Source organism: Erinaceus europaeus, chromosome 18 (assembly GCF_950295315.1).
Source record: "Erinaceus europaeus chromosome 18, mEriEur2.1, whole genome shotgun sequence".
Classification (NCBI taxonomy): domain Eukaryota; kingdom Metazoa; phylum Chordata; class Mammalia; order Eulipotyphla; family Erinaceidae; genus Erinaceus; species Erinaceus europaeus.
In genome coordinates this window covers 73,956,819-73,982,114 of record NC_080179.1, presented here as the reverse complement: position 1 = coordinate 73,982,114, position 25,296 = coordinate 73,956,819, and the positions used below count along the sequence as shown (strand labels likewise).

The 25,296-nt window shown below is 45.3% G+C and overlaps 1 protein-coding gene across 2 annotated transcripts in view; it reads left to right on the top strand.

Moving 5' to 3' along the window:
• Nucleotides 1-24,443, top strand: part of SAP130 (Sin3A associated protein 130) — a 62,778-nt gene extending 38,335 nt beyond the window's left edge. Inside the window, exons 15-21 of one of the 2 annotated variants that reach the window (XM_007520886.3) lie at nucleotides 1,658-1,762; nucleotides 7,584-7,939; nucleotides 12,396-12,644; nucleotides 14,022-14,147; nucleotides 18,016-18,119; nucleotides 20,264-20,377; nucleotides 21,311-24,443. In XM_007520886.3, coding sequence (XP_007520948.1) covers nucleotides 1,658-1,762; nucleotides 7,584-7,939; nucleotides 12,396-12,644; nucleotides 14,022-14,147; nucleotides 18,016-18,119; nucleotides 20,264-20,377; nucleotides 21,311-21,469 — 1,213 coding nt within the window. In that variant the 3' untranslated portion in view covers nucleotides 21,470-24,443. The remainder of the gene's footprint in view (nucleotides 1-1,657; nucleotides 1,763-7,583; nucleotides 7,940-12,395; nucleotides 12,645-14,021; nucleotides 14,148-18,015; nucleotides 18,120-20,263; nucleotides 20,378-21,310) is intronic. The other variant, XM_007520889.3, reaches the window with a different exon arrangement.
• Nucleotides 24,444-25,296: the final 853 nt, after the last annotated feature.

Sequence of the window (25,296 nt, the reverse complement as noted above, 5' to 3'; positions counted from 1 at the left end):
GATGGAGGTCTTTAGTACTCGGCCAGATTAGGTAACTGAGCCTGTGTGGAATGCTGAAGCTTGCCAGCCTGTGCCCTAGAGTTGACAGAATCTAGCTGTTGAATTAACTTTGTTCAAAGAAATTGAAAAAGCATTCTACTTCATCCTGGAGTTCATCCATCCTGAGGGGAAAAATGTGAAAATACCAACATTATTGGCGCCCTATGGACAAAGGTCACATTACCCTACAGAGAGCTTTTTTTTCCTCCCTGATTTCTTTATTGGGAAATTAATGGCTTACAGCCAACAGTAAAATACAGTAGTTTGTACACGCAAACCATTTCCACATAACAATACAACCCCCACCTACAGAGAACTTTAAAGTTGACAAACACTTCTTCAAAGTCATTGCTTCCAGCCAGAATTTCAGTCTACCCAGCCCTAATTATCAATAAAAAATCAAGGATAAGCAGAGACATGAAGGCGCCTTCTGTCAGCATAAGGTAGAAGCACCAACTATATTGATGCCTTAGAGCCGGCAGAACTGTGAAAGAGGGAGTCAGGTGACGAGTCAAGCGCAGGTGGTGCAAACCGCAAGGATCGGCGGCGTAAGGGAGGCTCCCCACCTGCAGGGGAGTCACTTCACAGGCGGTGAAGCAGGTCTGCAGGTGTCTGTCTTTCTCTCCCCCTCCCCTCCTCTCTCCATTTCTCTGTCCTATCCAACAACGACGACATCAATAATAGCTACAACAATAAAACAAGAACAACAAAAGGGAATAAATTAATATTTAAAAAAAAGAAGAACTATGAGAAAATGCATCACGTTGATTCCCAGAGAGAGGACAGGAAAAGGGGAAACCTGCGAGAGTTGGAAAAGGAACCTGCCGTATTTTCTTTTTTTTTTTTAAAGATTTTATTTATTTATTTATTTATTTATTAATGAAAAAGATAGGAGGAGAGAAAACCAGACATCACTCTGGCACATGTGCTGCCAGGGATTGAACTCAGGACCTCATGCTTGAGAGTCCAATGCTTTATCCACTACGCCATATTCTGGACCACCTGTATTTTCTTAAAATGTCAGTACTGGGCAGGGGTAGATAGCATAATGGTTATGCAAACACACTCTCATGCCTGGGGCTCCAGAGTCCTAGGTTCAATCCCCTGCACCACCATAAACCAGAGCTGATCAGTGCTCTGGTTTAAAAAAATAAAGAGGGAGTCGGGAGGTAGCGCAGCTGGTTAAGCCCAGGTGGCAATAAGCACAAGAACCAGCATAAAGATCCTGGTTTGAGCCCCCGGCTCCCCACCTGCAGGGGAGTCGCTTCCCAGGTGGTGAAGCAGGTCTGCAGGTGTCTGTCTTTCTCTCCCCCTCTCTGTCTTCCCTTCCTCCCTCCATTTCTCTGTCCTATCCAACAACTACTACAACAATAATAACTACAACAATAAAACAACAAGGGCGCAACAAAAGGAAATAAAGGGGAAAAAATCCAAAAAAAGAAATAAAAGGTTAGTACTATTCGGCTTTTTAAATAATGTGGCCTGTTTCCTTTGATAAACTTTTCAAAGCCGTTTAACTGTAGCATCTCACCGCCAGTCGGTGTGCCTCGCAAATGTATGTCTTGTACTTGTACTTTCTCATGCCCTCGGACACGCCTCCCGGCTCTGTCTCTTTCAGAACGGCAGTTCGGAAAACTCTCCTTCCTCCTCAGCCTCCTGAAGCGGCCAGTCCTCGGGTGGAGAGCTGTATGCGGGGCACAGCCGGCTCTCCAAGGCCAGCAGGGTGAGCTCATCGACATTCTTTTAGTTAGTTAGTTATTTTTTTATTTTTATTTGCAAGACTACTTTTTATTTTTATTATTATCTTTATTTAATATAGACAGCCAGAAATGAAGAGAGGGAAGGGGGGTGACAGGGAGAGGGAGAGAGACCTGCAACACTGCTTCACCAGTCACAAAGCTTTCCCCTACAGGCGGGGCACGGGGCTCAAACCCAGGTCCTGACGCATGGTAATGTGCACTCAACCAAGGCGTTTCACCACCTGGCCCCCATTCTTTAATGTTTTTAAATACATTATTTATATTTAGATAGAGACAGAGAATGCGGAGCAGGAGAAGTACACAGAGAGAAGGAGAACATTTCTTTTTTTTTTTTACATTCATTTATTTATTTTCCCTTTCTGTTGCCCTTGTTGTTTTTCATTATTGTTATTGTAGTTATTATTGTTATTGATGTCGTCATTGTTGGATAGGACAGAGAAATGGAGAGAGATGGGGAAGACAGAGAGGGGGAGAGAAAGACACCTGCAGACCTGCTTCACCGTCTGTGAAGTGACTCCCCTGCAGGTGGGGAGCCGGGGGCTCGAACCGGGATCCTTCTGCCGGTCCTTGGCGTTGTGTGCCACATGCACGTAACCCGCTGCGCCACCACCCCGACTCCCCGAGAAAATCTTATAACACTGTTTGACCACTCATGAAGCTTCACCCTATAGACAGGGACCAGGAGCTTGAATCCAGGTCCTTGAGCTCTGTAAAACGTGTGCTCTACTGGGTCTTTCACCCAGTGGGTGAGACCTGAGCTTTCAATATAATCAACATTTCCTGACTCCACACTCACAAAATCAATTTATGAAAGTATAGGTGGGGGTGGGGATGTAGTCCGTCTGGTTGAGTGTACTTATTACCATACGCAAAGACATGGGTTCAAGCCCTATTGGGAAAACTTCACGATTGATAAAGGCATGCTGCAGGTGTCTTTCTTTCTCCGACTCTTATCTCCTCCTTTCCTCTCTGTCTTCATAGAACAAACCAAAAGGTATGGCCACCAGAAACAGTGGGTTCATTATTCAGGCACCAAGCCTCAGTGATAACCCTGGTGGCATATTTATTTATTCGTTTATTTTTTTTATTTTAACAGAGCATTGCTCAGCTCTGACTGATGGTGGTTTGGGGATTGAAACCTAGACTTTAGAGCCTTAGGCATGAGAATCCCTTTGCATAACCATTACGCTATTTAAGACCCCCTCCCCCTTATTAGTGTTTTCCCTTTTGTTACCCTTGTTTTATTGTCGTCATTATTATTAGTGGTGGTGGTGGTGGTGGTGGTGGTGTTATCATTGTTCGATAGGACAGAAAGAAATGGAGAGAGGAGGGGAAAACAGGGGGAAAGAAAGACACCTGCAGACCTGCTTCACCACTTGTGAAGCGACTTCCCTGCAGGTGGGGAGCTGGGGGCTCGAACCAGGATCCTTACGCCGGTCCTTGCACTTTGCGCCACGTCCCCTTAACCTGCTGCACTACCACGCAAACCCGACCCCCCTTTTTTTAAAGTATATGTCTGGGTAAATTGTTTAGTAATTACATGCTTGATGCTTCTTATGTATTATTTACCAGAGTACTGAACAGCTTCCTTCCTCCCTCCTTTCCTCCTTTTTCCTTTTGTTTGTTTCTTTGTTCTATGAGAACACTGTTCATTTGTCCTGTGGTGCTACTGGACACTGGACCAGTGATCTTTGGAGTCTCAGGCAAGAAAGCCTTTGTACATGACCATTATCCCTACGCTCGTGCCGGGCTCTATGCTTTACCCGCTTGACCACCACCTGCATCACTAGAATCAGGTTTTACGAAAAGGTGTGTCTAAATACTGTTAGCATGGCAAGCTGACGTGCAAGGTAAAGCTCTAACCAGCATGGTCCGGAGGTTGTGCAGTGGATAAGGCATTGGACCGTCAACCTTGAGGTCCTGAGTTCCATCCCCAGCAGCACATATACCAGAGTGCTGTCTGGTTCTTCTCTCTTCCTGCTTTCCTACCTTCTCATTAATAAATAAAATGTTAAAAAAATAAAAATCTTTAAAAAAAAAAAAGGATCTAACCAGCAAGCTTCTGATTTTAATAATTGAGCTACTTCCCTGCAGCATAAAGAAAGTAGGAGAGAAAGAGAAGAATCAAAGTACCACTCTGCCATGTCTGAGGCGCCTTTTGGTGCTGTGGTGTTCCCATGTGGCGTTGGGGCACAGACTTGGGGTCCCGAGCTTGTCGAGGTGTATGCTCTACAGAGTGGGCCGTTTTTCCGTCTTTTACTTGGTATTTTAAATATTAGAAACAATATGTTTTTATGAGAGAGAGATTCAAGAGCACTTTCTGGCTCACGCAGTTAGTAAGAGATTCTCACTCCCACACCCAAGCAAAGGAGGCTCATGTAAACAGTTGCTTCTAAGGATAGTGCAGCTCATTTGCTGAAGAGTAATCAAAGGGCTCCTTTGCCTATAGCTCAGATGACGAAGTAGGTAAAGGGAGTAACCAGACATACCAGTTATGTAAAGAGCTGTCACCACATATATGTTAACAGGATATTTTTTTTTATTTCTTTATTGGGGAATTAATGTTTTACATTCAACAGTAAATACAATAGTTTGTACATGCACAACATTTCCCAGTTTTCCATATAACAATACAACCCCCACTAGGCCCTCTGTCATCCTTCTTGGACCTGTATTCTCCCCACCCACCCACCCCAGAGTCTTTTACTTTGGTGCAATACGCCAATTCCAGTTCAGGCTCTACTTGTGTTTTCTCTTCTGATCTTGTTTTCCAACTTCTGCTTTAGAGTGAGATCATCCCATATTCATCCTTCTGCCTCTGACTTATTTCACTGAACATGAATTTTTCAAGGTCCATCCAAGATGGGCTGAAAACGGTGAAGTCACCATTTTTTATAGCTGAGTAGTATTCCATTGTGTATATAGACCACAACTTGCTCAGCCACTCATCTGTTGTTGGACACCTGGGTTGCTTCCAGGTTTTGGCTATTACAAATTGTGCTGCCAAGAACCTATGTGTACACAGATCTTTTTGGATGGGTGTGTTGTGTTCCTTAGGATATATCCCTAGGAAAGGAATGTCAGGATCATAGGGTAGGTCCATTTCTAGCCTTCTGAGAGTTCTCCAGACTGCTCTCCACAGAAGTTGGACCCATTGACATTCCCACCAGCAGTGCAGGAGGGTTCCTTTGACCCCACACCTTCTCCAGCATTTGCTGCTGTTACCTTTTCTGATGTATGACATTCTCACAGGAGTGAAGTGATATCTCATTGTTGTCTCTATTTGCATTTCTCTGACAATCAGAGACTTGGAGCATTTTTTCATGTGTTTCTCAGCCTTTTGGATCTCTTCTGTGGTGAATATTCTGTCCATGTCCTCCCCCCATTTTTGGATGGGGTTATTTGTTGTCTTGTTGTTGAGATTTGCAAGTTCTTTATATATTCTGGTTACTAGCCTCTTGTCTGATGTATGGCATGCAAAGATCTTCTCCCATACTGTCAGGGGTCTCTTGGTTTGAATATTGGTTTCTTTAGCTGTGCAGAAGCTTTTTAATTTGATGTAGCCCCATAGTTTTATGCTTGTCTTAGTCTTCTTTGAAATTGGATTGTTTCATTGTAGATGTCTTTAAAATTTATGTTTAACAGGATATTTTTAACAAAATACTGGATGCTAAATTTAAATTATTTAGTAAAGTAATTCCCACCAGTATGAAGGAAAACAGAAAAAGATAAAATGTAAGTCTGGAGAGTGACAAATGAGATGACAGAATTCATATCTAGGATAAATTATCACAAAATGAAGACAAGATTAACAAAAACAATATAGAGAACCACAGAGTAGAAATGAAAAATGTGAACCAATTTGGAGAGAGAAAAGAAACAGGTAAAACAAAAGTTGTACAAGATGTACTATAAATAAAACTAGACAGAAACTGTTACTTTGAAAGAGTTCTTTAAAATATTTCAATTTCTAACCTTGTTGACTGCTTTTTAAAATTGTGTGGGTGTGAAGCGAGCAGGAAATATTTTTAAATCTTGAATTCCCCTTAAAAATTACCTTGACTCTTAGCGAACAGGCGTAAGGATCCCGGTTCCAGCCCCCAGCTCCCCACCTGCAGGTGTCTGTCTTTCTCTCCCCCTCTCTGTCTTCCCTCCTCTCTCCATTTCTCTGTCCTATCCAGCAACGACAACATCTATAACAACAACAGTCATGACTACAACAATAAAAACAAGGGAAACAAAAGGAAATAAATATTTTTTAAAAAATTACCTTGAAAGGGGCCAGGTGGTGCCGCACCTGGTAAAACACACATTATAATGCACAAGGACCCGGGTTCAAGCCCCTGGTCCCTACCTGCAGGGGGAAAGCTTCACAAGTGATGAAGTAGGGCTGCAGGGTCTCTCTATCTCTCCTTCTCTACCTCTTCCTCCCCCTCAATGTTTTTAAAAAATTACCTTGAAGTTCACATTGTAGATTGAAGGGATTGATTTTCGGTTGTGTTGTATTGTACCCAAAAAATGGACATTGATGGGAGTCGGGTGGTAGCGCAGCGGGTTAAGCACAGGTGGTGCCAAGCACAAGCACTGGCATAAGGATCCTGGTTCGAGCCCCCGGCTCCCCACCTACAGGGGCGTCGCTTCCCAGGCGGTGAAGCAGGTCTGCAGGTGTCTGTCTTTCTCTCCCCCTCTCTGTCTTCCCCTCCTCTCTCTATTTCTCACTGTCCTATCTAACAATGACAACATCAATAACAACAACAGTAACTACAACAACAATGAAAAACAAGGGCAACAAAAGAGAAAATAAATAAATATATACTTTTTTAAATGTGGACATTGACTGGGGAGGTGGCAAGGGAGGTAGAGTGAATTCTTTCCACATCTGAGGCCCTGGATTCAATAGCTGGCACCAGGAGAGCTATGTCTTTCTCTTCCTCTCTCACTTGCTCCAGAATAAGCAAGTATAGGGGCTGGGTGGTAACACACCTGTTTGAACACACGTCGCAGTGCGAAAAGATCAGAGCTCAAATCCCCAGTTAACACCTGCAGGGTGGAAGCCTCAGGAGTGGTGCAGCTGTGCCGCCCGTGTCTCTCCTCTACCATCCCCTTCCCTCTTGGTTTCTGGCTGTCTCTGTCCAATAAATACAATAAAAAATTAAGGGCAGGGGTAAATAGCACAATGGCTCTTCAGAGAGACTCATGCCTGAGGCACACCACCACCATACATCAGAGCTGAGCAGTACGTGCTCTGGTTAAAAAAAAATTAATTAAAATACTCAAGTGTAACTTGTGTACCAGAGTGATGTCTGGTTCTTTCTCTCCTAGATTTCTCATAAATAAAGGGGGTCAGGCAGTGCACAGCGGGTTAAGCGCACGTGGATCCCAGTTGAGTCCCCGGCTCCCCACCTGCAGGGGAGTCGCTTCACAGGTGGTGAAGCAGGTCTGCAGGTGTCTGTCTTTCTCTCCCCCTCTCTGTCTTCCCTCCTCTCTCCATTTCTCTCTGTCCTATCAGCAACAACAACAATAATAATAACCACAATAGCGATAAAACAACAAGGGCAACAAAAGGGGGAAAAATGGTCTCCAGAAGCAGTGGATTCATGGTGCAGGCACTGAGCCCCAACAGTAACCCTGGAGGCAAAAAAAAAAAATCAATTAATTAAAAATAAATAGAATATTTTAATAAAAAAGGAAAGGAAAAATGGGTATATAGAGAGACCAGCACTCACCCTGTGAGATGTTTGAGCTTGAAGCGTGTGCGGTAGCATCCTTGCCTTTGTGTTTCAGTGCCAAACCGAAGTCGGAAATGCATATGTCGATGGCCACTCCAGTCTCTGTGTCTGTGGAGACCATGTCCAGTCAGAATAGTGATCAGCCCACCATTGCAGTACCTCCGACCACACAGCAGCCTCCACCAGCCATTCCAGCCATGATCGCGGCAGCTAGCCCCCCGTCCCAACCAGCGGCCGCCCTTTCAACCATTCCTGGAGCGGTTCCCATCACTCCGCCCATCACCACCATTGCTGCCCCCCCACCTCCTGTGGCAGTGGGGGGCAGTCTCTCCTCTGTGTTGGGCCCTCCTGTACCTGAGATAAAAGTTAAAGAAGAAGTGGAACCAATGGACATCATGAGGCCAGTTTCAGGTAAGTTCATAGTTCATTCACATAATACTTTTTTTTTGTTGTTGCTTTATTCCCTTTTGCTGTCCTTGTTTTATTGTTGTAGTTATTGTTGTTGGATAGGGCAGAGAGAAATGGAGAGAGATGGTGAAGACGGGGAGAGAAAGACAGACACCTGCAGACCTGTTTCACCGCCTGTGAAGCGACTCCCCTGCAGGTGGGGAGCCAGGGGCTCGAACCGGGATCCTTCCGCAGGTCCTTGCGCTTGGCGCCACATGCACTTAACCCACTCCCCCCCCTTTCATATATTTTTATTTTCCCTTTTTGTTGCCCTTGTTTTCATTGTTGTAGTTATTATTGTTGTTATTGATGAAATTAAGCTGTTTGTTTGTTTTTAAAAGGAATACTGCAGTTGTGACCAGGAGATAGTTTAACATCAAACTCCAGGCTTGGCACACGTCAGCCCCTGGCTTTATTGCTGGCATGTCATGTGTCACTTTAACTGAGTGATAGAGGAAGGCTTCCACAAGAATGGGCACTACGGTAGTGCCGCTTGCTTTGGTGTAACCACTGAGCATTCAGCCGTCACCCTCTTTCCATGACATGACCTCCTCCTCATGGAGTACCAAGAAGGGCGGTCTGGTCTTATAACCCACGTCAGAGTTGGGCTGCTGACCACATAATGTATGTGCGACATTTTCCTCCCATCCTCGGTTTGGACAAATATTCCAGCTGTTGTACAGCTTCTCTCTTCCTTCCTTTTCTCTTGTTGCTGCAGTGCTAGAGCCCTGCACACTCACGATCCCATTGCTTTATCAGCTAAAAAAAAAACATTTCCTGCCTCTGGGGGGCGTACTTGCCTCGACGGGCATTTTTTAGCATGGGGGGAGGGTGAGGCCTAGAGTCCCAAGGCATGGCTGCAGTCAGTCTTTGAGAAACCCAGCAGCATAAGGGAAGTCGCTAGTTTTGTGTAAAGTGTCCGAGGTGTACCAGTGAGTCTGATAGAAGTCCAAAGCAGATGTCCACCGAAGAACTGAAAAGGGGTGAATTGTTGTACGTCTGTCTCGATGGGGAATGTCAGCCATCGGAATTCTAGAAGTTTACCACAATTGATAACTCTATCACAATTGGAAGTCTTTTTTAGTATGATTTTAAGGTTGTTTAAAGTTTAAACAATAGAATGTGAAAAGGTAAACATAAGAATCAAGGAAAGGAAACCTCAGGCATGAGAATCATTAGCATAGCCATTGTGTAGTCTACCATTTCTAATAGAGAAGGTAATCGAGAGTTTTACATATCAACAAGTCTATTTAGCCTTTTGCCACACCCATTCAAGATGGAGACACACCCTAGGTGTGTGCAGGTTTTCTTTTGTTTAGACCAACTTAGTTAAAATATATTGATTGTTAACTAATTTCTACCTCAGACTTTAAATGTAAGTTAATTTTATCTTTATGAGAATTACGTTGAAAACCTTTTTCATTTAACTTTGCCTAGTAAGAATTTAGCCTTAAAGTTACATTCTTAACCTTAAAGTTAATGTTACCAAACTTGAAACACACACATACACATGGTCTTTAATACACAAGGAGAGAAACTTTTGTTACAAAGACATGTCATTTCAAACACAAATTCAGATCTGTACTGTCTTAGCCGTTTGGGGAGTGTGTTGTGTCCAGCGGTGGCCTCTTGGGCAACTTCACTTCTAGGAATTGTAGGTTGTGATCTCTGCACGAATCTCTGCGTATTCTAGCTCATCTGCCTTCAGACCCAAGCTGAGGATCTTGGCTAGGGGGCTCAGTTTTGGCAGGGAGCCCGCGGTCTCTGGGTGGTCTGGGATCTGTCCAGACCTCATAGCACGAGGGCGGGTGGGCCAGCCGTGCAGAAGGCGCGCGCCGAAGTGCCCTGGGGTGACGGCCAGGATAGGCCGCCGCGGCCCTGCCCCATGGCCCTGCCATGTCTGCTGCCCTGCTCCCAGCAGCCAAGCAGCGTGGAGGGAGCCCACACCCAATGCCCCGCACCACGCGGCAGAAAGCCAGCTCACGCGGGCTAACGTTCGGCTCCTGCGGGCTGGCGTTGGGCGGAAACCACAGAGTGGTCCAGAGATAAATGTTCCAGAAACAGCGAAACAGTCTCATGAAGAAAGGGCAGAGGCCTTTGGAGATCTCTTCACCAGCAGAAGAGAAGGCCATAGTTCATAGGTAGCCAAATTGTCTTCACTTATCTGAGAGATGCGCAGGTCAGCCCCACGTTGGGCGCCATTTGTCGTTAAAGTTTCGGGGGCGCCAGCAGGCCGGGCTAGCGTCGCGGCGGTAGACAGAGACAGACTCGGGGACACACGGCTGGGCTGAGAAGCTGCAGTTTAATCTTTATTCACGGACGGGCAAATCACCACACCATGTGCTTCCCCATCATTCTCCCTCTGCGGATACTGCTGGGACTGGACGTCCTTAGCATAGGGGGCGGGGAGAAAAAGGGGCGCGAAACTAGTAAGGGCCAAAACAATTCCCTCAGAGTTGGGGGGAAGGGGACCAAACCAATAGGAAACATAGCAGCTGGAGCCTCCGAACTTAACAACAGCGCGTAACCCAGTACTACGCTGCCATCCAGCCCCATTAGTGAGTTTCTCAATGTGCGACACTCAGTGCTGCTTTGAGCCTTTCTTTGCTGCCTGCAGCTACACAGGTGTAGTCTAGTTGAAGAGCTGGATTTAATTTATCTTGCTTTTGCTCAGTACTGTAAAGCAAGAAAAGGGGCAGTCAGTAAACACAGATGGCAGAGTAAGAGACCTTAGAGGGATGTGGGCTGGGGTTAGCTCATGTGGCACAGTGCACAAGCTCCCCACCTGCAGGGGGCGGGTCTGCAGGTGTCTGACTTTCTCTCTCTCCTCCCCTCTTGATTTCTCTCTATCTTATCAAAACAAAAGTAGAATGAAAAAAGGGAATGGTGGGTTCACAGTGCTATCTCCAAATCCCAGTGATAAACCCCAGTGGTGATAAAACAAAAAATTGAGGTGTGGTGACAGTTTAGAGGTATGACTGTAGGGGAATAGAGGCAGAAAGGGCACAGCAAGCAGAGGGTGTTTGTTTGTTTGTTTGTTTTTAATTGGGGGGTTAATGGTTTGTAGTCAGTAATAAATACAGTTGTTGGTACATGTATAAGCTTTTTGTTTTCTTTCTTACATAGCCAAGAGAATTTTTTTAATTGTTTTTTTTTAATATTTATTTATTCACTTTTGTTGCCCCTGTTGTTTTACTGTTGCAGTTATTATTGTTGTAGTTATTGATGTTGTTGGATAGGACAGAGAGAAATGGAGAGAGGAGGGGAAGACAGACACCTGCAGACCTGCTTCACAACTTAAGCAACTTCCGGGCAGGTGGGGAGCCGGGGGCTCGAACCAGGGTCCTTAGGCTGGTCCTTGTGCTTTGCGCCTCTATGCTTAACCCGCTGCGCTACCACCCGACTCCCCATGTATAAGCTTTCTCAGGCTTCTGCAAAACACTGTGACCGCCAGCCTACGCCCTTCCGCTATCTCCGTCATGTGCCCAGACCTGAACCCTCTCCCCACCACCTCCAGCCCTTTACTTGGCTGCAAAATGTGGCACATTTTCTTACCTTTAAATTGGGGGGAGGTAGGTGAATATTACTATTTTATTTATTTTTACCAGAGCTCAGCTCTGACATATGGTGGTGTGGGGGATTGAACATCAAAATGTGGAGCCCCAGGCATGAGAGTTATTCTTACTAGGTCACTTTATTGAGGAGACGTTGGTCTATAAGCCTGTTGACTCAGATGTACATTTGCCCTTCTCCCCACGGCATGTGTCGGCACACATCTGTTACCAGCTTGTCCTCGTCCTCCACCACAGGACATCACCCTTGCTTTTTAAAATTACAACTTAATATGCAGTCTCCTTGGAAATTATACTCAAAAGCTTAAAATATAATGGCTTGAACTTTGGTTTGTTGTGTTTTTTGGTTGTTTGTTTGTTTATTTATTTTTGACCCTGTAGCAAGACCTGAGGCAGACAGCTCAGGGATGCTATGCGGACTCTGTGAATATAGTCATTAGAGGTTCAGAGCCTACTATCCCTTGGATTTGACTTTCAAGTTTTCTTTCAAAGTAGCTGTTGGAACTGGAACTGTCATGTATGAGCTATCGGGTCACATAGAGAAGATAAGTATAAAGTCGTGTCTTCTTTCTCAGTGCATATAACACACATCTATTTTTAGTTCCTGTACCCCTGATTGTCAGGGACTCTATAAAATAGCCTTCAGTTGAGTGGCAGTGTGCCCATCTGAAAGCGAGACAAGAGGTAAGGTTCGGAGTCAGTCGGAGCACTGCACACTGTGCTTGGCACACGACAACTCAGCCAGCGCTCACTTTCTGCTTCCGCGGACATTCTCACTGGTGGGAATAAGGTGACTCTTCCCAGCGTGTTTGGGTTCTCACGCTCGTGTGTGCTCTTTCCCCCCACAGCAGTGCCTCCCTTGGCCGCCAGTGCAGTGTCGCCATCTCTTGCACTGCTGGCTAACAACCTGTCCATGCCTACAAGTGACCTGCCGCCCGGTGCCTCCCCAAGGAAGAAGCCTCGAAAGCAACAGCACGTGATTTCCACTGAGGAAGGAGATATGATGGAGACTAACAGCACCGATGATGAAAAATCCACTGCTAAGAGTCTCCTGGCGAAGGCTGAGAAGCGCAAGTCCCCGCCCAAGGAGTATATCGGTAACGGCCACTCGGACTGATCCTTGTTAGGGAGGAACTTCTTCAGGAGCAAGGGGTCGGGCCAGTGAAACAGCTCACTGGATAGTGCACAGCTTTGTCGTGGACATGACCCATGTTCGAGCCCAGCCCCTGCCTCATTGAAGGAAGTGTCTGTGCTGTCATCTCTTTCTCTGTTTCACTCTGTTTCTTGTTTCTTTTTTTTTTTTTTTGAATAATTATTTATTTTCCTTTTTGTTGCCCTTGTTTTGATTGTTGTAGTTATTATTGTTGTTATCGATGTTGTCATTGTTGGATAGGACAGAGAGAAATGGAGAGAGGAAAGGAAGACAGAGGGGGAGAGAAAGACAGACACCTGCAGACCTGCTTCATCGCCTATGAAGCGACTCCTCTGCAGGTGGGGAGCTGGGGGCTACAACCGGGATCCCTCGCCAGTCCTTGCGCTTTGTGCCATGTGTGCTTAACCCGCTGCGCTACCAGCCGACTCCCCACTCTGTGTTTCTATCTAAAAAGAAAAGTCTATCCTTGAGACTGTTTACATACACAGATTTCACGTCAGGCTCACTGGTTAAAATGGTATCTTAAGAATTATTACGAATAGGGAGGGTCAGGCGGTAGCACAGCAGTTAAGCGCATGTGGCGCGAAGCCAAAGGATCAGCCTGTGGATCCCAGTTCGAGCCCCCGGCTCCCTACCTGCAGGGGAGTCACTTCACAGGCGGTGAAGCAGGTCTCCAGGTGTCTCTTTCTCTCCCCCTCTCTGTCTTCCCCTCCTCTCTCCGTTTCTCACTGTCCTATCCAACAAAAACGACATCAACAACAATAACTACAACAACGATACCAAAAAAAAAAAAGGGGGCAACAAAAAGGAAATAAAATATTTTTTAAAAAGACTTATTACAAATGGTGGTCTAGGAGGTGGTGCAGTGATGAAGCTTTGGACTCTCAAGCATGAGGTCCTAAGTTCAATTCCCAGCAGCATATGTACCAGAGTAATATCTGGTTCTTTTCTCTCCCCCTATCTTTCTCATAAATAAAACGGAGTAGCGCAGCGGGTTAAGCACACATGGCGCAAAGCACAAGGACCAGCGGAAGGATCCCGGTTCGAGCCCCCGGCTCCCTACCCGCAGGGGAGTCGCTTCCCAGGTGGTGAAGCAGGTCTGCAGGTGTCTGTCTTTCTCTCCCCCTCTCTGTCTTCCCCTCCTCTCTCCATTTCTCTCTGTCCTGTCCAACAACAACAACAATGAAAAACAACAAGGTCAACAAAAGGGAATAAATCAATATTTTAAAAAATAAAGAATTTTTTTAAAAAAGACAAAAGACTTATCACAAATGTATAAGAATCTGTTTGCTGCTTCCCCCCTCCCGCCCCCCATGACTAGATGAGGAAGGTGTGAGGTATGTTCCAGTGCGCCCGCGGCCTCCCATCACTTTGCTCCGTCATTATCGGAACCCCTGGAAAGCTGCTTACCACCACTTCCAACGGTACAGTGACGTCCGGGTCAAAGGTCAGTCTCCCCAAGCATCCAGTGTCCACGCGTGAATAGGATCACTTGTTTGACGATATTGCTTGCGATCACTATTTAACTGAAAGACAGATTCACAATATCCTAGTTTCTCAAAACATCAGTGGTTTTACCATAATTGAGAGTAGTGTTGAATGTAGACAAAATATCCAGATGAGTATAAAACATGGAAAGTTATTTTTTTTTAATATTTATTCCCTTTCGTTGCCCTTGTTGTTTTATTGTTGTTGTAGTTATTGTTATTGTTATTGATGTCATTGCTGGATAGGACAGAAAGAAATGGAGACAGATGGGGAAGACAGAGAGGGGGAGAGAAAGACACCCGCAGACCTGCTTCACCGCCTGTGGATCCTTACGCCGGTACTCGCACTTTGCGCATGTGCGCTTAACCCGCTGCACTACCGCCCAGCTCCCGGAAAATTATTTTTTAACTCAGAAAGCTTTACATGCTTTTTTAGAAACTGTTGTTTTCACCGGGCTGGCTTCACGGGCGGGTAACAGACGACCTGGGATTCATGGCTGGGTTGTACGCAGTATCTCTTTATTCATGCAGGACACAGCGCAATCTATACCAAGCTAAGCTAAACTAAAAACTACAATCTTGTCCTTATAAATATACTAGCCCAGTAGGGTGGGAACAGGATGCGATGCAGAGAGGGTGGAGAGAAAAGAGACTGGTGAAAATCAGGGTGTGACAAGGAGAGGGGGCAGAGCAGGCAAGAATTCTACCACTGAACCACCAATGCCCTGGAGGGAGGGTGGTGCTTGTTAACAGAGGTTATGTAAATAGAATGCAGTGTTATGTAAATAGAATGCAGTGTTATGTAAATAGAATGCAGTGTTATGTAAATAGAATGCAGGGGGGATTAAACCAAATGAAACAGAAGGGGTTTTAAAAAGCAGAATTAGAAGCATACCAACAAGAAACCCGGTCTAATAAATGATTATAGCTCATGAGATGTAACTCTAGATCCCTATTTTATATTATCCCCAGTAGTCTGTAGACTGCATCGTGAGCCTTGGAAACCTTATTTTCCAGAAACTCTGGGGCCAGGTGGTGACACACCTGGCAGAGCACACACACACTGTAGAGCACAGGTGCCTGGAGCCGCGCTCCCCGCCCGCCCGCACTGTAGAGGGAAGATGCACAGACGTGAAGCAGCACTGCAGGTGTCGCTCTCAATTTCTGTCTCTATCCAAAATAAATCGGCCACATTAGAAAGGGAATCTGCATAGTGTACGCGACACTCTCGGAACGGTGTGTGGAAAAGCCCTTAACAGAAAAACTGTTACCGTTGAATGTGAGGATAATATTTTAATACGACCACAAGTAGTTTAAGTGCTACTGATCTTAGATATCGAGCCGAGAAGTATGCATTTCTCAAAGGACGGGTCACATTTCTCTCAAATAAAATCTGTTTGGAAATTTTGAGATGATTCAGAGAGAGAGAAAACAGTCAAATGATAGTTCCCTGCCAGCTTGCCAGGCTTGTTTCTGAGGTCGGTGTCTAATATTTGTCTGCCCCCAGAGACTTCCTGCCCTTCTTGCCCTGCTCTACTGTTCCTGGAATTTCCTCTGATGCTGTTCTCCTATATGGTGTCAGGGATTTGAACCCAGGTCCTTTGCACATGGCAGAATGTGCACACTACCAGCTAAGCTCTCCCGCCCCTCAGCCTTTTTCTTTCAGTTGTTCTTCGTCCTGTCATCTTCTGCTTCTCTTAGTCATGCGACGGTGCTTATAGTAGCATCACGCACTTCTCATTCGCATCTACTCATTTCTCTTCACTCTTTTATATGACTTCAGATTTGGTAATCAGTCATTAGGTCATTTTATTGAACTTTTAAATTTTCATTTATTGGGATTGACAAGATAGCTCACCTTGGATGGTGCCTGCTTCACCCTGTGTACAACGCAGTTTCCAACCTCCATGTTCGCATGAAGTATAAGGACACTGAAGGAAGCTTCAGTTCTGTGGTTTCTCTCTTTCCCGACCCCCTCTTCTACCTCAGAAAGTTGACCGAGAGATGCGAAACTCTAGTGACAGCAAATAAATAAATAAATGAGTAAATAAAATGTTATTTATTGTTTTTTTCAACTTGCATTATCCCCCCTTTAATGAGAGAGGGAGACACCAGGGCACTGCTCAGCTCTGGCTTATGGTGCTGAGGATTGAACCTGGGACCTTGAAGCCTTAGGCATAACAGTCTTTTACATAACCATTATACTGTGTCCCAAGCCTGACACATTTTTTTAAATTACTTATTTATTTTCCCTTTTGTTGCCCTTGTTTTTTTGTTTTGTTTTGTTTGTTTAGTAGATGTAGTTATTATTGCTGTTAATATTGATGTCATTGTTGGATAGGACAGAGAGAAATGGAGAGAGGAGGGGAAGACAGACAGGGAGAGAGAAAGACAGACACCTGCAGACCTGCTTCACCACCTGTGAAGTGACTCCTCAGCAGGTGGGGAGCTGGGGGCTCGAACCGGGATCCTTACACCAGTCCTTGCACTTTGTGCCACGTGCGCTTAACCCGCTACGCTACTGTCCAGTCCCCCAGCTGGATTATTTTAATGAAGTGTAATCACCTCCATTCCCACCACCAAGAATCACACCTCTGCTGTTCCTCCCCAGGGACACACAACTCTGGCTGTGCCCTCTCTCATTCTGGAGTGGCAGCGACACTGGTAGTGTTAGGACCCTCCTCTCTTTCCCCAGACACGTTTCATTCATAAGTCCATGAGTCACATGATGTTTGTTCTGTTAGAACACAGTCCTGGAATTTGCCCTGAAATACAAATTCCTCTGCAAAGTAATCCAGCCAAGTCGCAGTTATAGCTTGCCATACTTGTTTCTGAGGCCAGTGTCTAATATTTATCTGCCCCCAGAGACTTCTTGGCTTTCTTGCCCTGCTCTACATTATAAACTAGTCAACCCACATTCTAGGCTGCGTGTGTGTGTGTGTGTGTGTGTGTGTGTGTGTGTGTGTGTGTGTGTGTGTGTGTGTTTATTTATTTATTGAACAGAGCCAGCCAGAAATTGAGAGGAAAGGAAGTGAGAGAGAGAGACCTGCAGCGCTGCTTCACCATTCGAGAAGCTTTCCCCCTCCAGGTGGTGAGAGGGATTGAACCTGGGCCCTTGTATATTGCAACATGTGTGTTTAACCAGGTGCACCACCGCCCTGCCCCCACAGCATAGGCTTCTTCATTAGATCTGACAGTTCCCTTTCAAATTACCTTTCACAACAAACTTCACTGCCTGGGAAGTATGTCTGTCTGTGTGTCTGTCTCTCTTTCTCTCCGTCTGAAAAAGTCAGCGCAGAGTGGTGCAGCCTCTTCAACAACAAAGAAAACCATTCACAGATAAAGTTAAATTTACCTTTGACAAGCACTTATCCCTGGTTTGATCTCCCCGGTCCAGATGCATATTTCATATTTATTTTATTACAGTTCTGTTTACTAAACTTTACCCAAACTTGTAATATTCATATAATTTCTCCAAAGTCTAGGTAAGACCAAACAGCCTCTAAGGCTGTTTCCAAGCATCACACATGACCAAGCAAGGCTCCAGCCTACTGAAGGCCATTTCCCCTTTTAAAGAGATTAGAATATTGATTTGTTGTCCTTTGAACTCGCTAAATTAATAGAGTATGCCTTTCAGACAATTTTCTGGGGCGAACAAAGAGAGCACTTTGATTCATGATGTGACTGCTATTCCTTATCTAAATGCAAAGGATTTCATTAAAGTATTTAAGGAAAGGAATTTTTAATAAAACAGTAGCAGTTAGGTAACTTGAACACAGATTATTTTCACTTTATACGACTGAAGTGTATCTTTTTCTCATGCCCCAGAGGAGAAGAAAGCTATGCTTCAGGAAATAGCTAATCAGAAAGGAGTATCCTGTCGTGCCCAAGGCTGGAAGGTCCACCTCTGCGCCGCCCAGTTACTACAGCTGGTAGGTAGTCCTGGCAGTTATGGTTCTGGAGTGAGGAACCCATGCTGACAGTGTCTTGAATTCATAGAGCACTGTCTTTTGAATAATTCTGAACATTTTAATTAGTAGTAGGTCATGTTAGAATTTTTATGAGTGATGAATAATATAATTACCCTACCTAGGCCATAACTATAATCTAAGTACATTTGAATTAAAGTATGTTGCAAGTTCAGTATTATGTGTTGTCATGACATCTGAAGAAAATGGGGGAGTTTCGTGGTCCAGGACGTGGCGAGATGGATAAATCCTTGGACTCTCAAGCCTGAGGTCCTGAGTTCGATCCCCGGCAGCACATCTGGTTCTTTCTTTCTCACTCTTTCCTCCTATCTTTCTCATAAAGAAATAAAATCTTCAAAAAAGAAAGAAGATGAGGGAGTTTCACACGGCTTGTCAGCCCTCCTCCCTCCTCTGCTCCTTACAGTGGGGACCAGGCATGGTTCTCTTCATCCTGAATCATGAACTTTACGTCCCTGTTAGTTTGCAGTGTTACTGAAATAAAACAGCCATATCCTCTTACAGGATTTTTTTACTCTTGTCTTTTTAATAAGAGGGAAGGAATTAGAACCAGAACCTTACTGTTATGTGTGTGATACCAGGGGTCAAAATTAGGACTTAATGTCTGCAAATCAGACACTATTAATTATACATCACTTCCTAGGCCACCTCAGAGAGAGCCTTTTTTTTTTTTTTTCTTTTTTTTATCAGCGCACTGTTAACTCTCGCTTGTTGTGGTGTGGGGGCTAGAAACTGGAACTTTGGAGTCTCAGGCGTGAGAGTCTTTTCATAACCATTATGCTATCTACCCTCTACCTGAGTCTTTCTTTTTCTTTTTCTTTAGAATTTTTTTCTTGCCATGCATGCTTTATTATCACTATTGTTATTATCTATATTTATTTATTTGAGACAGCCAGAAGTCGAGACAGAAAGGGCTGCAACCCTGCTTCACCACTTGTGGAGCTTTCCCCCTGCAGGTGGGGACCAGGGCTCAAACCTGGGTCCTTGTGCATTATAACATGTGAACTCAACCAGGTGCACCACCACCCGGCCCCTCAGGGAGCCTTTCAATACTGGAAAGTCTGCCTCCTAAATCCTTTGTTCACTGCTTTCTTAAATAAAACCCCCATGCAGGGTGGGGGTAGATAGCATAATGGTTATGCAAAGAGACTCTCATGCCTGAAGCTCCAAAGTCCTAGATTCAATCCCCCACACCATCATAAGCCAGAGCTGAACAGTGCTCTGGTAAAAAAAAAAAAAAAAAAAGCCATGCGTGGTATGTGAAAGCCACATCCCTGGACTTAGAAGTACATTGGCTAGTCAGCCACTGTTAGTTTCACCTGTGCAGTGTCAGCAGGTGTCACAGGTGTCACGTGTTCAGCTGTCTCTGAAATCCTGAGGAAGGAACCTTTTTTTTTTCACCAAAAAAGACAAAAGGAAGGTTATGAGAACAACCTCGTGAAGTTTTTCTGTCTTTAAAGTAGCAGTGGTCTACAGAACACTGTCGGAAATGATGCCTTGTTTCTGTACTTAGAGAAAAACATATTTCTTTGAAACTTGTAAATTTGTTTTTGAAAAGAATTGTGAATTCAGGGTAGTCTTTAGAATTTATTTGTGAGAGTTCATATATGGCAGAGTGGTACTGTGAGGTCTTCATGCTACATGTCTCCCCTACAACCCTGAGAAATGAAGAAATTGACAGCCTAGGAGTTAGTGTAGTAAATAAAATGTTGGACTCTCGAGCACAAGGTCCTGAGTTCAGTCCTCAGCATTACATGTGCCAGAGTTATGCTTTGGTCATCTCTCCCTATCCTTCATAGATATATTTTTATGGGGGATGTGCGCACGTGTGTGTGTGTGTGTGTGTGTGTGTGTGTGTGTGTGTGTGTGTGTGTGTGTGTGTGTGTGTGTGTGTCTATCCTTGAGGGTAGACTGGATTTTGGCAAGTTGTAAGTCATTAATCATTTTGCTTTACTGTGTCTTAGTCTTTGAGAGAAAGGATTCTATCACCGAACAGCTACTGCAGCATTTTCTAGAGGTAATTTGAGGTGAATCTGAGGTAATTGAAAGCATGTGGGGAATCACACTGCCCTTCCTGTTGTACATTGCAGACAAACCTAGAACATGATGTTTATGAAAGACTCACCAACCTGCAGGAAGGAATCATCCCCAAGAAAAAAGCGGCCACTGATGACGATCTGCATCGAATAAGTGAACTGATACAGGTTTGAGCACGTCCGTCATGTAGCTGTTCACTGGACACTCCTGCTTCTCCATCTCCCTCTCTTGTACTGTGATCCCGTTACTAGAAAGCTTATGACTAACTGCAACCCACATTATTTTGTTTTAAGAACTAGTATATTTTATATACATGAAAGCCTCAAAATAGCCAGTGGTGAAAAGTCCTAGGGCTGGGGAGGTATCCTAATGGTTATGCAAAAAGACTTTCATACGGGGGGAGGGGGGGGGCAGGTGGTGGTGTACCTGGTTAAGCACACACATTACAGGGCACAAGGACCCAGGTTCAAGCCCCTGTTCCCCACCTGCAGGAGGAAAGCTTCACAAGTGGTGAAGGCAGGGCTCAGGTGTCTCTGTCTCTTCCCCTCTCTATCTCCCCCTCCCCTCTCATTTTCTCTGACTATCCAATAATAATAAATAGATAAAAATACATTTTTTTAAAAAAGACTTTCATGCCTGAGGCTCCGAAGTCCCAAGTTCAATCCCCAGCACCATCATAAGCCAGAACTGAGCAGTGCTGTGCTGTCTGTTACTCTCTCTGTATCTCTCTCATTAAAATAAAACAAAATTTATTAAGAAAGAAAAGTCCTTCTGAAATCTATACCTTTAATAGTAACGTGTGGGGAAAAAGCCACCTTTGGAGCCAAGTAGTGGCACACTCAGTAGTGTGCACAGGTCACCGTGTACAAGGATCCCAGTTCAAGACCTTGGTCCCCAGCTGCAGGGAGGAAGCTTCACAGGTGGTGAAGCAGTGCTGCAGGGCCTTCCCGCCCACCCGCAGCTTTCAGCCTCTGTGCACGCAGCCTCCAGCAACAGCGACGTCGTGGAGGCACCAAGACCTAGCAGTGACCATGGTGGCAGTTTTTAAAAAGGCCTGTGTTCATGATTACTGATAGATGGCGTGATCTCTTCTGTTTCAGGGGAACATGCAGCGGTGTAAACTTGTGATGGATCAAATCAGCGAGGCCAGAGACTCCATGCTTAAAGTGTTAGACCACAAAGACCGCGTGCTGAAGCTTCTGAACAAGAACGGGACTGTCAAGAAAGTGTCAAAACTGAAGCGCAAGGAAAAAGTCTAGGCCCAGAAGAATCAGGACTTTGGAAACAGAATTTATAAAGAATAACAGGAGGGGTTTGGGGGGGAGGGTTCTGGTTATCTTCCGAGTGGAACATTGAAATAAAGGATTTGTTCCCATGTGACAGCAGAGGGACCCGCGGCATCCACTGGCACAAAAGGAACGGGGCTGCGGCGACACAGTGAACGCCTCTCCCAGGTGCCCCTCCTCGGCCGACTGTGTCCTGAGCAGCCCCTGGTGCCCTGGTGCCTGCCCGTTGGAGTCAGTGGCACAGACCGTTTATCTGATGGGTCCTTGCGGGATCTGTGCCGAGCCCAGACTGAGAAGTATCCACTTGGACCATCTTGTAGCTCCACACTGAGCATCCAAACCCTTGCCTGCACCACAGTCGGTCCTGGCTACGTCGGACCTTCAGATGCCTGAGCCCGGCCTTCCGCAGCAGTGCCACGGCACCCAGAGACCTGCCACAGCTCTCGAAAGGGTTTGAACTATCGGTTCTTGTCTCCCCCCCCCCCCAAGAACCATTTCAAAGTGAAATTGTTCTCGTCCGTCCTGCGTGTGTCAGAGCAGGGCTCTGTGGCGATGCCGAGCTGGCAACACCGTGAGCTGCTCTGAGCCCGTGCTCTGAAGTACGTCCTTGGCTCCCTGTACTTCTGTGACTGGTGTGATGCTGTTAAGTGTATGTACTGCACATCTCCGAATGTTAATAAAGGACTCAGAGGGTTTTGTACAGGAGCAGTTTGCATCTTTCTCTGAAGTGTAACGGTGCTATGCTGAGCATCACTTGAATTTTCACCCACGTTGATGAGTCTGCCTTGCACTGCTGTTCACAGTTGTACCTCTTCTGGTGTTTGGAAGATAAGCCACAAGATGAAATGTTGCTGACTTAACAACAGCATCGTGTCTCATTGCAAATACAAGTTGGTCACGTTACAGGGCGATGGAGGCTGTGGCGGTGGCCTCCAGGTGGGTAGCTGTTCTCTCTCGAATCCTCTCATCTAGCCTGAGGCAGCAGCCAGCTCTAACTGTCTTGGCCTAAATGTTTTCCTTCCTTAGGGCTGAGCTCTCTCTCCTGACCTAAACAGATTAGGGACACAGACCCTGGCCGGTTCTCATCAGACCCAGGGAACCTGCTTTAACTCATGAGACAACCACCGTCCAATTAAAAGGTAGCTCTCAACTGCCATTAGATTCCAGGAGAGAGAAGCCAGGCAGGCTTTTGGCCTTCCACCAGTTAGAACACATAGGCCTACATAGCCCAAGCCAGCAACGTCCTTAGAATAATCCAGGCTGTGGGGCCAGGTGGTGGTGCACCTGGTTAAGCGCACACATTGCAGTGTGCAAGGACTGGGTTCAAGCCCCTGGTCCCCACCTGCAGGGGGAAAGCTTCATGAGTGGGGAAGCAGGGCTGCAGGTGTCTCACCTTCTCCCTCTCTATATCCTCCTTCCTCTCGGTTTCTCTGTCTATCCAAAAATAAATGAATAAAAATATTTAAAAAAGAGAAGAAGAAGAATCCAGACTGGGGCCGGACGGTAGCACAGTGGGTTAAGCGCAGTGGCACAAAGCTCAAGGACCTGAAGAAGAATCCCATCTCCCCAACTATAGGGAGAAGCAGTGAAGCAGGTCTGCAGGTGTCTTTAACTTTCTCTCCCCCTCTGTCTTCCCCTCCTCTCTGTCCTATCCAACAATGACAGCAATAATAACAATAAACAACAAGGGCAACAAAAGGGGAAAAAATAGCCTCCAGGAGCAGTGCATTCGTAATGCAGGCACCGAGCCCCAGCAATCACCCTGGAAAGGAAGAAGAAAAAGAAGAATCCAGGCTGCTTTACCTAAAGGGTTTCGCTGAACATGCAGCCAACTTGAAAAGCTCTATTCAGGCCTGAATATTGTGTGGCTGCTAAAATTCTGTCTTCTGCCTCAAGTTTCTTACCTTCACACATAATTTCCCAGTGATCTCATGTGATGTGCAGAGACGGACAGGATCCAGGTATCTGGAGACCCTCCTGCATTATTAACAATAAAGTATTACCACATTTTTAATTTTTATCAGTGCACTGCTTGGCTCTGTGGTATAATGATGGTGCTGGAGATTGAACCTGGGGCCTCTGGCGTTTCAGGCACAGAAGTCTTGCTACTACTTCCCCATCTGTCTCCTTCATTCAAACACAATTTAATTACCCCTGATTATAGGAAATTTGTGCTGGTTAGGACAGGAGTATTTTCACTATCCCTTTACATTGATAGGGAAGGAATGGAGAGAATAAAGCTCATCTACAAAAACAACTTGGGCACTGAAGGGTAATTGGTGTACAGTAAACTAAACCTTTTAATGAACACCATTGGATAAGACTGGTAACCCATGAAATCACAAGACAGTAAGTATGTCAGACCCACGAAGTTTCCTTGTGCTGCTTTTGATTTATTGCTCTGGTCCCTATCTCCAGGCAAACTTTAATCTTTTAACTAGTTTGCATTTTCTGCAGTTTGAACCTGGGGCCTCTGTGAGTTCAATTTCTAGAATTTGATATGAATGGAACCCGTATTTTTTTTTGTCTTAGGGAAGTAGTCAGGCTTCTTTTACTCAGTAGGACAGAAACTTAGCCTGAGATTTATAAATTGCTTCTTTCAATAGCTCATTGCTGTTTATTGATGAACAGCAGATACTCTGGTCTATGGCTCTAACCCACAAATTATCTGCTCATCTGCAGAAATACAGTGGGACAGACAAGGTTACCCAGGAAGGCACCGGGTTTGCCATGCACTCAACCCAGGTTCAAACCTAGACCCAGCGCACTGGGGGAGTCGCCGGTGCAAGTCATCCTGGAGTGGTCCGGGAGGTGGCGCAGTGATAAAGCTTTGGCCTCTCAAGCATGAGGTCCTGAGTTCGATCCCTGGCAGCACATGTGTCAGAGTGATGTCTGGTTCTTTCTCTCTCCTATCTTTCTCATAAATAAATGTTTAAAAAAGAAAAAAGCCTGGAATAGTGAAGCCCCATTCCCTGACAGAGAAAAATACATTCTGTTGTCTTCAGGTTTGGCTTGTTACAAAGTACTGCTTTGCACATCACTGTTCTATGTATGGACATAGGCTTGAATTTGGCTTTTTTTTTTTTTAACGGTGGTGTTATAGTTGTTGTGCTTTCTGGGATTTATGACCAGGGTTCCGGGAAGCCGGAGACTAAAGAGCATTTGGTCCAGAAAACTTCCAGAGATTACAAAGGAGTGTGAGTACATGAGCTAAGACTTGAATTTGCCCTCACCACAGTAAACGTCAGAGCCACCTCATCCTTAAAAACCTTGTGATAGTGGTCCGGGAGGCGGCGCAGTGGATAAAGCATTGGATTCTCAAGCATGAGGTCCTGAGTTCAATCCCCGGCAGCACATGTACCAGAGCGATGTCTGGTTTTTTCTCTCCTGTCTTTCTCATGAATAAATAAGTACTTTAAAATTTTTTTTTTAAAAAATCGCTTTTGATATATTTTTAAACCTGAATTATTTCCTTCAGAGCCGATTGTTTGGAAAGATCATGAAGAAGGAGACGCCTGGAGTCAGGCAGGCGACTTCCCTTGAGTACAGGGTTCGGCACATGATTTGGTCCCAGTACCACATACAGTGACTGAATAAAGACTTGTCCACAACGGTCCCATGCTGACTTAACCATCACAGACTGACCTACAGCACGACCTCCAACAATACGAGCCTGTGCTGAGTCCCTGTTAATAGAACTGTTAAGTAAATGCCAAGACGGGGAAGACAGGCAGTGTATGCCCAGGCTGACTGAGGAGTTTGCGGTGTGAGACCAGAAGTCTAAAGCAAGAACCGGGAGG